This window comes from Podarcis melisellensis (assembly GCF_964234715.1).
Source record: "Podarcis melisellensis genome assembly, chromosome: 4".
NCBI classification, from domain to species: Eukaryota; Metazoa; Chordata; class Lepidosauria; order Squamata; family Lacertidae; genus Podarcis; species Podarcis melisellensis.
This window is the reverse complement of record NC_138531.1, coordinates 45,087,967-45,100,571: the sequence shown is the minus strand read 5'-3', so window position 1 is coordinate 45,100,571 and position 12,605 is coordinate 45,087,967. Positions and strand designations below refer to the sequence as shown.

Sequence of the window (12,605 nt, the reverse complement as noted above, 5' to 3'; positions counted from 1 at the left end):
AGCAGTTACGCAGTAGAGTGATTTTGTTATTTCTCACCCTCGCAACCAAAAGGTAGTGCCTATATTACTAAGAAAATCAAGAAGGAAAGGAAAACTTCATTAAAATTTCACACACAGGAGAAATGTGATAATTTGCTATAAAGTACCTGCTAGCCTACCAAAGAACTGTCCGCTCTTTTGCATTTTCATGAGTGGAGTTGATAATTTAGTGATTATAGCAGAAAGCTAATGGCAAGAGAATGTTCCCTTACAGTCCAAGTTAACAAAGCCAGTGGAATTGAATCAGCTAAATCAGACGCCCTTAACTTTGTCTAGGCTTTGCTAAGGCCAGAAAATTGGGCCTTCCTAAGCCCGATAAACTGAACTGAATACTCCTGCCTTTAACTGAAGAGAGAGAAACTTCAGGAAGTTGGGTTTGAGTAATAAGGAAAAGACCCCATTAAACCAAAACGTTAGTGACAGAGGGCTGCCTTATTATATGAATCAGGAAGGCAGCCCTAACCTCTAAAAAAAACCCCTCAAACCTCTAGACTGAAGAGTTTCAGGAAGGATCTTAACCCTCTCCCAGGACAAGGTTGTCACTCTTTAAACCACTTGGGATGGTACATTTCTCCCAGTGCTCATGTTGTCACTTCTTTCCCCAGTTAAAAGCCTGCTCTTCTCTTGGGGTCACTTTGAAAGACTGTGTTTCATATTGTGTTGATGAGCTAGAGAACACTTGACTAGCATAAACAATTTGTTCTAGGCTCTTGGGGCTCATATTTCAGTTAAAGAAATATTGGCCCATTCTCAAATTTAGAATAGCAGATGGTACTCTCCAGAAAACCTCTACGCCATTTGCTCCTGTTACCATGTTTGAACTGGAAGTGCATTACTGTTACATTCTAGCTCACATTATAAAATAGTAACAAATATCATGTGCAATCATAATACCTAATTGTGTGTTGAGTTATGCTAGAAACGCAATTGGTAGCGTTGTCTTCTTTCAATGACACGAATAAAATAAATTAGAAATTGTCATCTTTCATTACTGTTACGAAGAACAGTATAGATGCTTCAAGTTAATAACTGCATGATCCTTTGGCAAGAAGGACATAGTAGCAATTTATACAACGATCCTAAACGATCCTATCTGTGATTATTAAGATATATAGTCGTCATCTTTTACAAGGCTTATGTGAGTATTAAGCAGTGTAAAGTTATGTACTCTGTTCATCATCAACTCTGAATGTTGAAAGTAGCTGCAATGACTGATATGATTTTATCTTTTGCATCATTTTATTCAGATTTCCAGTGTGCTTGCCGAAAGCACAAGCACTGCTTAATTTACCAGCTGCCAGTACTGATAGAGACATCTAGTCCCTGTTGTTGGAAATTGTTTTTTCTTTTGAAATTTTACCATGGTACAACACCATCCTCCTGTTTAAGAGTGTGAATATTTCATCAGTGCTTTGTAAAGAAGTAATAAAGAAATCTGGAATTAGACTAGAATGTGCAGAGTACACTAAGTTCATTTATAATGAGAAGTGGAACAGGAAATAACACATACTTGTTAGGACTTACTAGGCTCTCTCTTTCACTTCTGTAACAGTTCCTTCTGCCAAACAGAAATCTAACTGCTACTTAAACTTTGGTGTGTGTGGAAAAAATACATGGAAACCCAACATGAGGGATTTCTGCAGGAAAAAAATACCAATAAATTTGTGTGCGCACATGCATGCGGTTGTTCATGGATCCCATGCTGGATTGTAATCAAACAAACAAACAAACTTTATTACGGTCCAGAGACCAACAAAACATTACAAATCAATACAGAGTTCATACAGCCTGCCTCCAGGTTAATCAAGCACTTTGTTTGGAATATAGGGCTCATTTGTTCTTTCAACCACCGATAAAAACTTTGCCACTGCCAAAGTTCTAGCTTTTGTCCGGTCTTCCAGTAGGAACCTGACATAGTGAGCCTCTGACTTTCCCGGGAAAGGCACCAGCAAGGGTAGTATCAGTTCAGCCCTGGCCTGCTCATACTTCGCACAATGTAACAAAATATGATTAATGGACTCGATGTCTTGAGCATTGTAATCAGTGTATGTGCAGATATATAATAGTAGTATAAAACAAGCTGCAATTCTGGGTAGTGCAATGCAGTGGTTTTTTGGTTTTTTTAAATCAAATGTATATTCTAGTCTACTTCCAATGAATTCAGCATGGGTTACATAATTAACCTATTATTTCCTATGAGGTAGACTAGGGTAATTGCCAAAGACCACCCAATAAGCTTTATGGCTGCGTGGGACTAACTCAAACTCTGTTCAAATCCTACCCTCTAACTCATGGGTAGGCAAACTAAGGCCCGGGGGCCGGATTCGGCCCAATCACCTTCTAAATCCAGCCCATGAACGGTCTGGGAATCAGTGTGTTTTTACATGAGTAGAATGTGTCCTTTTATTTAAAATGCATCTCTGGGTTATTTATGGGGCATAGGAATTTGTTCATTCCTCCCCCAAAATATATAGTCCGGCCCCCTGCTGAAAAAGTTTGTTGACCAATGCTCTAACTGTTATACTACATTTGTTCTGTGCACAAACTGCCATGTTGTGAGAGTCTGCAACTTTCTGCTTCAGAATACAGATTTACCAGTACCTAGCTGCTGTTGCTTGGATTATTCCAGACTGAATTATTTCCTGGATATGTTCTTCTATAGTTCAAAAAAAGAGTCTACAGATGTACACAATATGTTATTAGTTTCAGTTTGCTTTTCTTCCAAGTCGTGGACATGAATCTTATATCAAACAGAGTCAACTAAACACACCCAGAGCTTAATTTTTTGAAATTCCAGGGACCAGTGAGCAAATTCACAGATACCTAAGAGCTTTGGGGAAAATAAGTTGTATAGACCCTGAGCTTGTCTGACCAAGCTCAACAGATTTTCCCAACCCAAACAGGGATAGGCATTTATTACAATTGCTGTGAGCTTTCTCCCTAATCCATGGATTTTCCCAACTATAAATTGGGTTAGGTTTGGGGAGTTGTCTAGGGGGGTTGTTTTTGTTGGCTGTCTTGCTGGCTTGAAGTATTTGATTATTATTTTTAACGCAGGATTTAATCCCATATTAAATCAGCTGAGACAATTTGATGTCAACACTAATAAATAACTCATTTTTTTAAAAAAAATTCAAATTGTGAAGAGCTTATCAATGCACTTTTCAACATAGATATACACACATGCTTAAGCGATATATCACTGACATCTTTCAAATGGAGCCTGGCAACTTAGCAAGGCAAAATATCAATTCTGTGAACACTTGAAGAAAAAGCAATGGTATGCCAGAACATTATTTAGATGGAGATTCTTCTTTGGCTTGTCGTCTGGTACTACCCCAGTGAGGCCTGAGATTTCTTGCTTTATTTCATCCTCCTTCCTGTCTGCCCAGCATTTCTCTTTTCTTGCTTCAGCTGAGGCCTCTGACTCTTGTAGCTGTCATTGCTGTTCCCTCTGCATGAAGGGATAAAACAGGGGATTCTATGAATGAGTAGAAGAGAGAGAGGAGGTAGAAAAGAGAATGAAGTCAGGTAAAGGACATTAGCTGGCTGATACAGCAGCAAAAGGCATGGATGTTGTCAGGGAGGAGTTAGAAGTTTTCAGTTTATCAGAGGGAGAAAGCATTCCCCAAGGGGGGAAGGAAAGCAGTGAATCTAATAGAAGGGAGCAAGAGGAACAACAGGGAGGGACTGGCTGTTCACAGGAAAGGCAAGGGTTAAGTTCTAGCTCAGATTCGGAGGAGGGGAGATACAAGCCAGCTCTAGCCAGGAGGTTAGAAAAAAGAGCGGGAAAGCGAAGGAAAGGGCGCCTTCGCCATTTTGAGGGTGGCTGGTCATGGAGAAGCAGAGCTCAGAAGGTATCTGAAAGAAGTGACTCTGAGGAATGATATTTAAGAACCGTTTATAAGATTGTTTTGTTAATAATCAATAAAAAGTTATAAAAGAACAAGAAGCGTTCGTGTGGTGATCTGAAGAGGACAACGACCAGGCCTGACAGATGTAGTCAGGGAGGGGGCATCCCCTAAATCAAGTAAATAAATAAAAATACTGACCAATCGCTGACCAATCGCACCAAAGATAGCTTGGTTATCCCCCCCCAACATTGAACCTGCCCCCCCCCCAAATCCTGGCTACGCCCATGGCAATAGGAGATAAGGCCATCAAGAAGCAGCTCACATCCTCCTTCTAAAGTCACAGGAATGTATATGTTTTTGCAAAGAACTCATAGTGCTCTTTTTCCTTGGATAAACATCATTGGTAAAGGGAAGGTTCCCGCCCATCCTAAAGTATGAGGTGATCCAAAATGCATAAAGCATGGCACACAGGTATTATGTGAGTTATTGTTTTTGTTTGTTACTATGTTATGTCTTTTTGTAGTTGTATATTGTAAATCGCCCTGTGATCCTGAAGGCCGGTATAGAAATTTAATAAATAATAACAATATTGATCAAAAGTAATAAGTTACATCTTTATTTCACTTTCAATTTATTATGCATATCTATATTGAAATATACTAGACCTTTTCCTCTCTGCTTCTAACAATGTTAATATGCAACATATGAGTGTTGGTTCATAATATGTTCTTCCTAACTCTTCTTCCTTATTTAATCATTATGCACATGCTTTTCATAGGCAACCCAGCTAGAAATTGAAAAACGCCAGCTTCAGTTGAAGAACATTACTGATTTGGGAGAAGGGTTGAAGACAGTGCTTAAAGGGAAGGAAAGCATAGTGAACGATAAACTCAGTCTTCTGAGTAGTAACTGGATTGCAGTGACATCTCGAGCTGAAGAGTGGTTTAACTTGTTGCTGGTAAGAATTACATATTGTTACTTTCTGTTTCCAGAGATAGCACTACATAGCTTGTTTGGGAAGCAAGAAGAGCAATGGAGATTTAGGATGTCTTTGGAATATCTATTTTATTTACAAATACGTAGGTGGAGCATAATGGAAGTAAACAAATTCCTTTATCAGGCAGAAAAACGGCTAATCCTCCATCACATCATAGCAGCTTTTTTACAGTCCAGCTAAATTCCCAACATTCTACCTTCCTATCCACATTCAAACTGCAATTACTTCTAGCTGGGTATCTATCCTTCCCCTCAAAAATCTGATGGTTGATAAGAGATCACCAGTAATTAAATGACATCATTTTTTTTGTTAAGTTTCTCACCACCCATTAGAAAAAGCATACAATGCTAATGCTAATCAAGACAACCATACAAAATAAGAAAGGTATTTGTTTTCTGTGGTCTATAAACATTGTTTCAGCTGAACTATGTATGTATAGTATATAGCATTTTTAAATTTTTTTATTGTAAATGCTATGTTTGTATACACACAGAGAAGTTAGGCTTTAGGCCCTATTACTTCACCCTTCATAATATGTAGCTGTGACTGCCATTAGCAGAGGTGGCCACATGATGAATCATATCATGCAAGAATTCTCTGCAGATTGAGTTTCACTCATGCCTGGAAATAACTGGAATTGTGAGTTTGCAGGGGCATGCTAAAACTTAGTATGCACAGAATAGCAGTTTTTACTTGTAATTGCAGCAGCTGACACTATTACTGTGAGCCATTAGTGCCCAGAAGGTTAAAGATACAGCAGCTTTCCTAAGTCCACCCAGTAAATTCATGGCTGAGCTGGGATTTGAACTTTCCTGTTTGTTTGTTTTTTAAATCACTACCATTATGGCCACAATTTTGTGGCTCTTTGAAATACCAGGTTTGATAGACCTATTGCTGACTGAGTCCCCATATATCTATCTTATCACAATTTGTAAATGCAACTGTAAACAATTTGGGGGGAAAGGTGGTAATTGTGCCAGTTAAATAATACAACAATGCAATGTTTAGAAATTGCTGCTATCGCTATAACAGCAGTTCAATAATATGGCCAACTTCATTTAGCATATGTTCAGCCTACTTGACAGCAATGTGGCTATATATTTGTCTCATTTCCACCACTAGAATAAAGTAGATAAATAAGAAAAGCTGTATTTTCTTGTAACCACCAACAGGCATTTTTCTCTTACATCAGTTCTAAAACGTCAGTTCCAGAAGAGTAACAACAGTGGCCATACTCTGAAACACAGCTGTCTTTCCCATAGAGATTAGTGGTGCGTTGCGCCACAGCGCTGTCCTCTCAGGGGCGCCCCAGCGAGTGGAAGAACTGCGTGGCTTTGCCGGCAGCCTCCCCTTTCCCTGCATGCCCGGCTGTGCAGCTTGCCTCCCAAGCCTCCTGTGCATGGCAGGAACGCGGGAGGGGAGCCCCGAAAAGGCAGGTGGGAACGGTTTTGACGGGGAAGCTGGAGCCTCTCCCAGGAGCTCCCTGTCAAAGCTCTCCACCAGTGGTTTCCCAGCGGGCAGAAGGGGACTCCTCCTTCTCACCCAGGAGCAGAAAGAGCTGCTTTGGCTGCTGCCCCTGCGACTCTTTTCAGGAGACCAAGCTGAACTGTGATGGAAAGAATTATTTCGTGGGGTCTGCCCAAGGCCTTTGGCTCCTCCCCCCGACCCATCCTTAGCTGTGCCTAAGTGCACTTTTATTTCTCCCTTTAAGTAGCGTTGCAAAATGCAGTGGGCTGCACACACACACACACACACCGTACGCTGCGTGAGTGGTCGTGGGTGAGGACAATCTGCTGCTGTCCCCCTGCACCCACCCACCCACTCACTCACTTCAAGGGAAGCCTGCATGGGTGGGAGGAGCGACGCTATTTCTGCCCCGGCTCAGCTTCCCGACCACCACCCTCCTCTCCTCTCTGTCGGCGGGTTAAATGCCCTCTCCTTCCTGCTTTCCTCTGTCCCATTTTCTCTCTCTCTTTTTATCCAGTAAAGCAAGGGGTAGTTTCCTCCTGCCCCCAGATCTTGCCTCTCCTTCCCTGTAGTGAAATTCCCAAGTTCTGGTCAACAACTCTGGGGAATCTTTCCTTAAAAAGGTCAACAACTTTGGGGTTCCCCCTTAAAAAGGTCATCAACTCTGGGAAACGGGGGGGGGGGCGCCGGAGGGATCTTTGCACCACAGCGCCCGATATGCTTAAGGACGGCCCTGCTCTGAAAATGCTTTAAGGCTAGGAATGATTTCTAAATGGGCTACTCCTACTGGCATGCCAGGATCTGCTGTGTGGCTGCCCTCATATGATGAACCACTGTGCTTTAGGTAGCAGCCTTTGCCAGATGAGCCTTATTTGAGCAACACAGTCTTCCCGAGCTGTGGCACAGGTCTCATTCACACTTCCACTTGTGCTGTGCCTAGAAAGCATGAGTTCAAGTGGTTTTCTCCTTGCCATGTTCCTTTCCCAGAGAAAACCTGCTGTTTAGTGCTAAATCAGACAAATGTCAATCCGGGGGGAGAGGGGGACCCAATTGCTGTTTGTTCTGCTTGAGAGTGGTTTTCCCCAGGGGAAAACAGCAGGACAAGATAAACCCATGGTGTTTTTTCTCTGTTTCTTCAGTCTTGGCAATAGCAATTATCAGAACAAACAAATTTTCTATCTCTTGGCATCATTTTATTCAATTCATCAGTTGTCTGTTCTGATATTGTTACTGTCTTTGATATGAGCATATAGTACACACACACACACACACACACACACACACACACACACACATACTATAGAATGATTCTTTCTTATATGAGAACCAGTGGTTGATTTTTTAATATGTTTTTAAAGTAATTCAGAGAATTACTTTGCTTTTGGAACACCTTTCACTTTGCCATACAAGTTGAGAATCTTAAAGTCTCCCTGTGCTCATGGAAGCTGGTTTACAATTCTCTTTTCTTTTTGTCTCAGCTACTACTGTAATTACTTAATAATATGTTCTATTCCCTTTATATGCAGGCATATCAGAGACACATGGAGAATTTTGATCAGAATGTTGCTAACATCACCACCTGGATGTATCGGACGGAAATACTATTGGATGAATCTGAAACACAAAAACCTCAGCAAAGGGAAGAAATTCTTAAGGTAACAAATACAATTTTCTGGAAAAAATATATTATAAAAATCTAATAGTGTGCATCCCCAGGGTTTTTGCCCTACAGGTTTCAAATAATATTTTTAGATAAAAGCAAAACACATTTTCTCTTAACAAAGGCACTGTCTAACAGCTTTTAAATTGCTTAATAGAGCATAGTGAAGGTAAGTGTATTCAGTACAAAAGCCAAATAAGTTATTGGCTTGAGGATTTCATGGTGAGTAGAACACTTATTGTTAGGCCTGTATCTCTTGAATACCATTTGTATCTGTTTAAAAATGAAATACCAGCCTTCTTTTATCAGTTTGCTCCTTTTATCAAATATCTATTCTTCTGAGGATTGTTGTTTGTTATATATTCATGTCACTTCAAAGCTCTCTGAGCAGTGATTTCATTTGACAACATTGTATTTCAGTTTGATATTATCTTTGTGGAAGTGGTTCATCATTTGAAGAGGGATTTTTCAAAGCGTATTATAGGATGGCTTAAATGTATGTGCAACTTCTGTTGCAAAAATATAATCATACAAATTATGCAGTACTTCATATAAATTAATATCATACTTGGTAATAAATCAGGTTCATAACCACCTGATCGATGTGTGTGTGTGGGGGGGAGATATATATTTTCCAAACTTCAATCTCTTCAAAGTCTTGCTCACTTTCGCAACTTCTGGATCTTCTTTCTGAGATTCCTGGCCTGAGTCTTCATAGCTCGTCAAGAATTGTGCTCCACTATTTGTATGAGAAATATTATTCCTAACCCCCTTCCCCTCCAGCTTGCTTTATCCCAATTGGTGTAGCTCCTTCAGAGGGATTTGCTGCCTCCTTCAGAATTCTGAAATAAGAAAAGATCTAAGAGAGAAATCTCAGTGTCTCATGCTCCCCTGCCTTTATGAAGTGGGAGCATCCTGGTCTTCAATATCTACTGCTGGCTATAATAAATGGATTAGATCTTACTGATTATGGTTTCATGCTTTCTGCTTCCATACTGATCCAATAATGGACAAGAGGAGCAGAGGAAATGGCAACCTGCATTCCTGTAATGTCAGAATTGGACTTGATTCTCAGCCTAGAGACTCCTAATATGTTAACACTACCATCATGATAACCACTGCTCTTGGTAAAGTGTGATGGAAACTGGGATTTCATTCACTCCCTTGTAAACACAAGATGTTTTCCTATCTTCTGTTGCACCAAACAGCACCAAGTATTAATAGAATAGAAATTCAGTTATTCTCTCTAAACAGGAAATTATGGATGCATTTATTTCTCCAAGCAGTTTTGTGTTGTAAAGAGGATATTTAGTATGGAAAAGACATAAAATTAGAAGCATTTTAGAAAGTAAGTAATAATTAGACCTAACATTGTTTAAATTATACAAATGCTTGTATGGACTAAGGGACCAGGTTAGTCTTTCTTTTTAAAAAAATGCTTCCTAAAATTCCAGTGGCAGATCCTCTGAAGGATATCTGGGTATCTGCCAGTAAGTATAATGATGAAAAATTAAGGTGCAAACATGGAATCAGGTCTCTAAAAGTTTCTGAGCAATAACAATTCTTTTGTTTCTATCCGGTTTGTCTTACAGAGGTAAAGCTTTCAATATGTAAATTTTTGTAATACAAAAAGCTTACTTTTAGGTTGGAAGTAATTCCATTTCCTGAATAAATGTCCCTAACAATTAGGTTATGAACAATTAGGTTAATTGTCTCAAAACAGTACCTGTTAAACAAAATGCATGTTTCCAGCTGGTGAAATTAAATGATTCAAAACTTACACTGTGTGTAACTGTCAGTATGAAATTGTGTATCATTCCATCATCATTGTAATCTTGTGCATAGTCCACCAACAACTATTGGGCTAGCTAAAGCTGTAGACATATAATATAGAGGTAGATGTTCATAATAAATAAAGATCTCATTTATTGAGGTAAAACTACAATTTCAGACATATATATCATTATCAGAACCAGAAAGTTTCTATGCCCCTTTCTAATTGGATCTCAGAGGGATTAAATACACTCCTTTTTTAGCAGGATGAACTCAGTTGGAATAGCCTAAGCAGTTCAAAGTATAATCACATTTTCACAAAAAAGTTTGATTTCAAAAAAGTTTGAATTGAGAATTTGTTAGGGCTGACGGCTTGTAGGCCAAGCAATTGGCCAAGCAAGTAAAACAGCTCAGTTTGCTGAAACTAAGGAACCAAGCCAGATTCATCAGTTTTATAGAGCCAGATGAGGCTCTCTTGGCTTATTGTGATCATTATTGGGCTGAAAGTATAGTATCACTCCAGCCATCTGCAGTGCTAGGCTTGTAGCATAGATTTAACTGAAGCCACCAGTTCTTGTTACTTGCAGTAACCAGAGTGTTACAGGACTTTCTCAAGAGTCCCCCATTTGAGACTTTGATACAAATGTATGGTCATTTTCTCTTGAACATATGTAGATATATTTTGCATTGAACCTACATTGGTTTTAAATAATTAAATGTGTATGTGCATATAATATATAGATGGATAGATAGAAAGACAGATAGATAGATAGGCAGATAGATGATAGATAGATGATAGATAGATGATAGATAGATAGATAGATAGATAGATAGATAGATAGATAGATAGATAGATAGATTGTTTAGTCAGTTAGTCGTGTCAGATAGATAGATAGATAGATGCATATATATATACCAGAACAACACTGAAATATTTTTTTCTGTAAGATCATGATAGCATGGAAGATGATGTGAGGGAAAACTGTTTTAAGAGCACTGGAAGTGGAGTACAGGGATGTCCTAACATATTTTTTAAATACCTTAAGGAAACTGAGAGAGATCTCTTCTGTAGAATATCTTCTGGTTCCTATGCATACCATTAACACTTAAGCTTTCTATAGCTTTGTTTCTTAATGTACAAAACACGTAACATCTCAGTAATCCTATAACAGACCATATTATATTGGTGGGCTGAGGGTCAGAGGGCCTGTCACCGAGCTGAAATTTGCAAGAAGAAAGGATGAAATCTTTCTGCATATGTATTCAAATGGTGATCTTGGTTATATGAGTGCTGGTTCGTAATGATCCAAATGGCTATATTACTGTAGTTATCACAATTCAAGAAGAAGGTATCATCACTCTTGGAGGAACCACAAAGTTTGCACAAGTACAAAAAACCTGGAGGTGTTAAACATTTTGGATGAGGCAAGAAACAGTCCAGTGAACACTGCCGACTTGATTGTTGGTGGGGGCATAGAAAGCTTTGTGGGAGGGGGAATGAAATTGGAGCACCCTGAACAGGAGCACTACAGTGTGAGTATCTGCTATTAAATGCTCTTGCTATTCTGAACATAAACATATTTGTGTTGTTCAGGGAATCAGCTGAGGAAAAAATAAGTTATTCAGGATGTTTTTCTATGTCTTTGATTAAATGCATATTTATCTTCTGTTTCACTATTTCTGTCAGCCTGAAAATATATATGAAAAGCTAGGCATGGACTGTTCAGAGCTACACAACTGTATGCTTAGTCACAAGCATTTATCTAACGTTTGCTTTGTGGTTTTGCTCCATATTCCTTTGCACACTCTCTCTTTCTCTTTTCCCTCCCTTCCTTCCTGCATTTATTACTAACTTCAAGCCCTGTCTCTTACTCATGGACTGTAGCGCTTAAAGACTGAGCTGAATGATATGCGTCCAAAGGTGGACTCTGTGCGTGACCAGGCAGTAGACTTGATGACAAACCGTGGAGATCACTGCAGGAAAGTAATAGAGCCTAAACTGGCAGAGCTCAACCAGCGATTTGCAGCCCTATCAGAAAGAATTAAAAGTGAAAAGGTAGGAGGACATGCTCCTTGCTGAGCTACTTGTATATGCTAAAGAGAGCTTCGCAAAGTGGGTATGGTTGGGTTTTTTTGAGGGCACGTTTTACAAAGCAGAAGCTAGCAAGGACAAAGGAATGAAATCCGGAATTTAAAAACTGAAACCTTGGAAGAGCCTTTGTGAGTGTGTACGTAAAATAAACTGTCCCTTCCAGAAGCAAAGTTCCAATTATTATTATTATTATTATTATTATTATTATTATTATTATTATTGCTTTCACTAGCCACAAAAATTTCCTGCCGAGGAAAAAAAGAAAGAAATGATGCTTGTTGTTGTATCACTAAAAAGCATGCTGTCATACCAAAATGGAGGACATGTAAAACTAGCATGCGGCTTTTCTATCTAGCATGTTGTCTTAAAGCAAATTCACATTGGTGCTTCCGGTGCAAGAATCTGTTCACAAGTTTCATGCTGATATGTTTGCAACTCAATAAGATCAACACAGTGAGAATGAGTCAAAAGCAAATAATTTTCACCAATTTTGTTTGTCTGTATGGTTGCTGAGCTGTATCAGTGGAAGAGTTGGAGAGAGCTTAAAATAAGTGTGGTAAATATTTGGTACTTTTTTCTTTTAACTTTCCTAAAGCCAGCTTTTCTAAGACCAGTTTGCTAAAGGCAGTTCTGGATAACAAGGTTTTTTTAGCCCAACTGGGCAACTTATAGCACAATCCTATGCATGCTTATCCTTATGTAACTCCCATTGTGCTCAATCAG

The 12,605-nt window shown here is 39.2% G+C and overlaps 1 protein-coding gene across 11 annotated transcripts in view; it reads left to right on the top strand.

Annotated features, from left to right (window-relative positions):
• Positions 1–12,605, top strand: part of DMD (dystrophin) — a 1,007,479-nt gene that overhangs the window by 467,116 nt on the left and 527,758 nt on the right. For 9 of the 11 annotated variants that reach the window (XM_081908923.1, XM_081908930.1, XM_081908924.1 and 6 more), the window contains 3 exons: positions 4,672–4,851; positions 7,884–8,012; positions 11,676–11,846. In XM_081908923.1, the coding sequence (XP_081765049.1) occupies positions 4,672–4,851; positions 7,884–8,012; positions 11,676–11,846 (480 nt within the window). Of the gene's footprint in view, positions 1–3,661; positions 3,897–4,671; positions 4,852–7,883; positions 8,013–11,675; positions 11,847–12,605 lie in introns of those variants that run through there. The other 2 variants (XM_081908919.1, XM_081908920.1) reach the window with 2 other exon arrangements.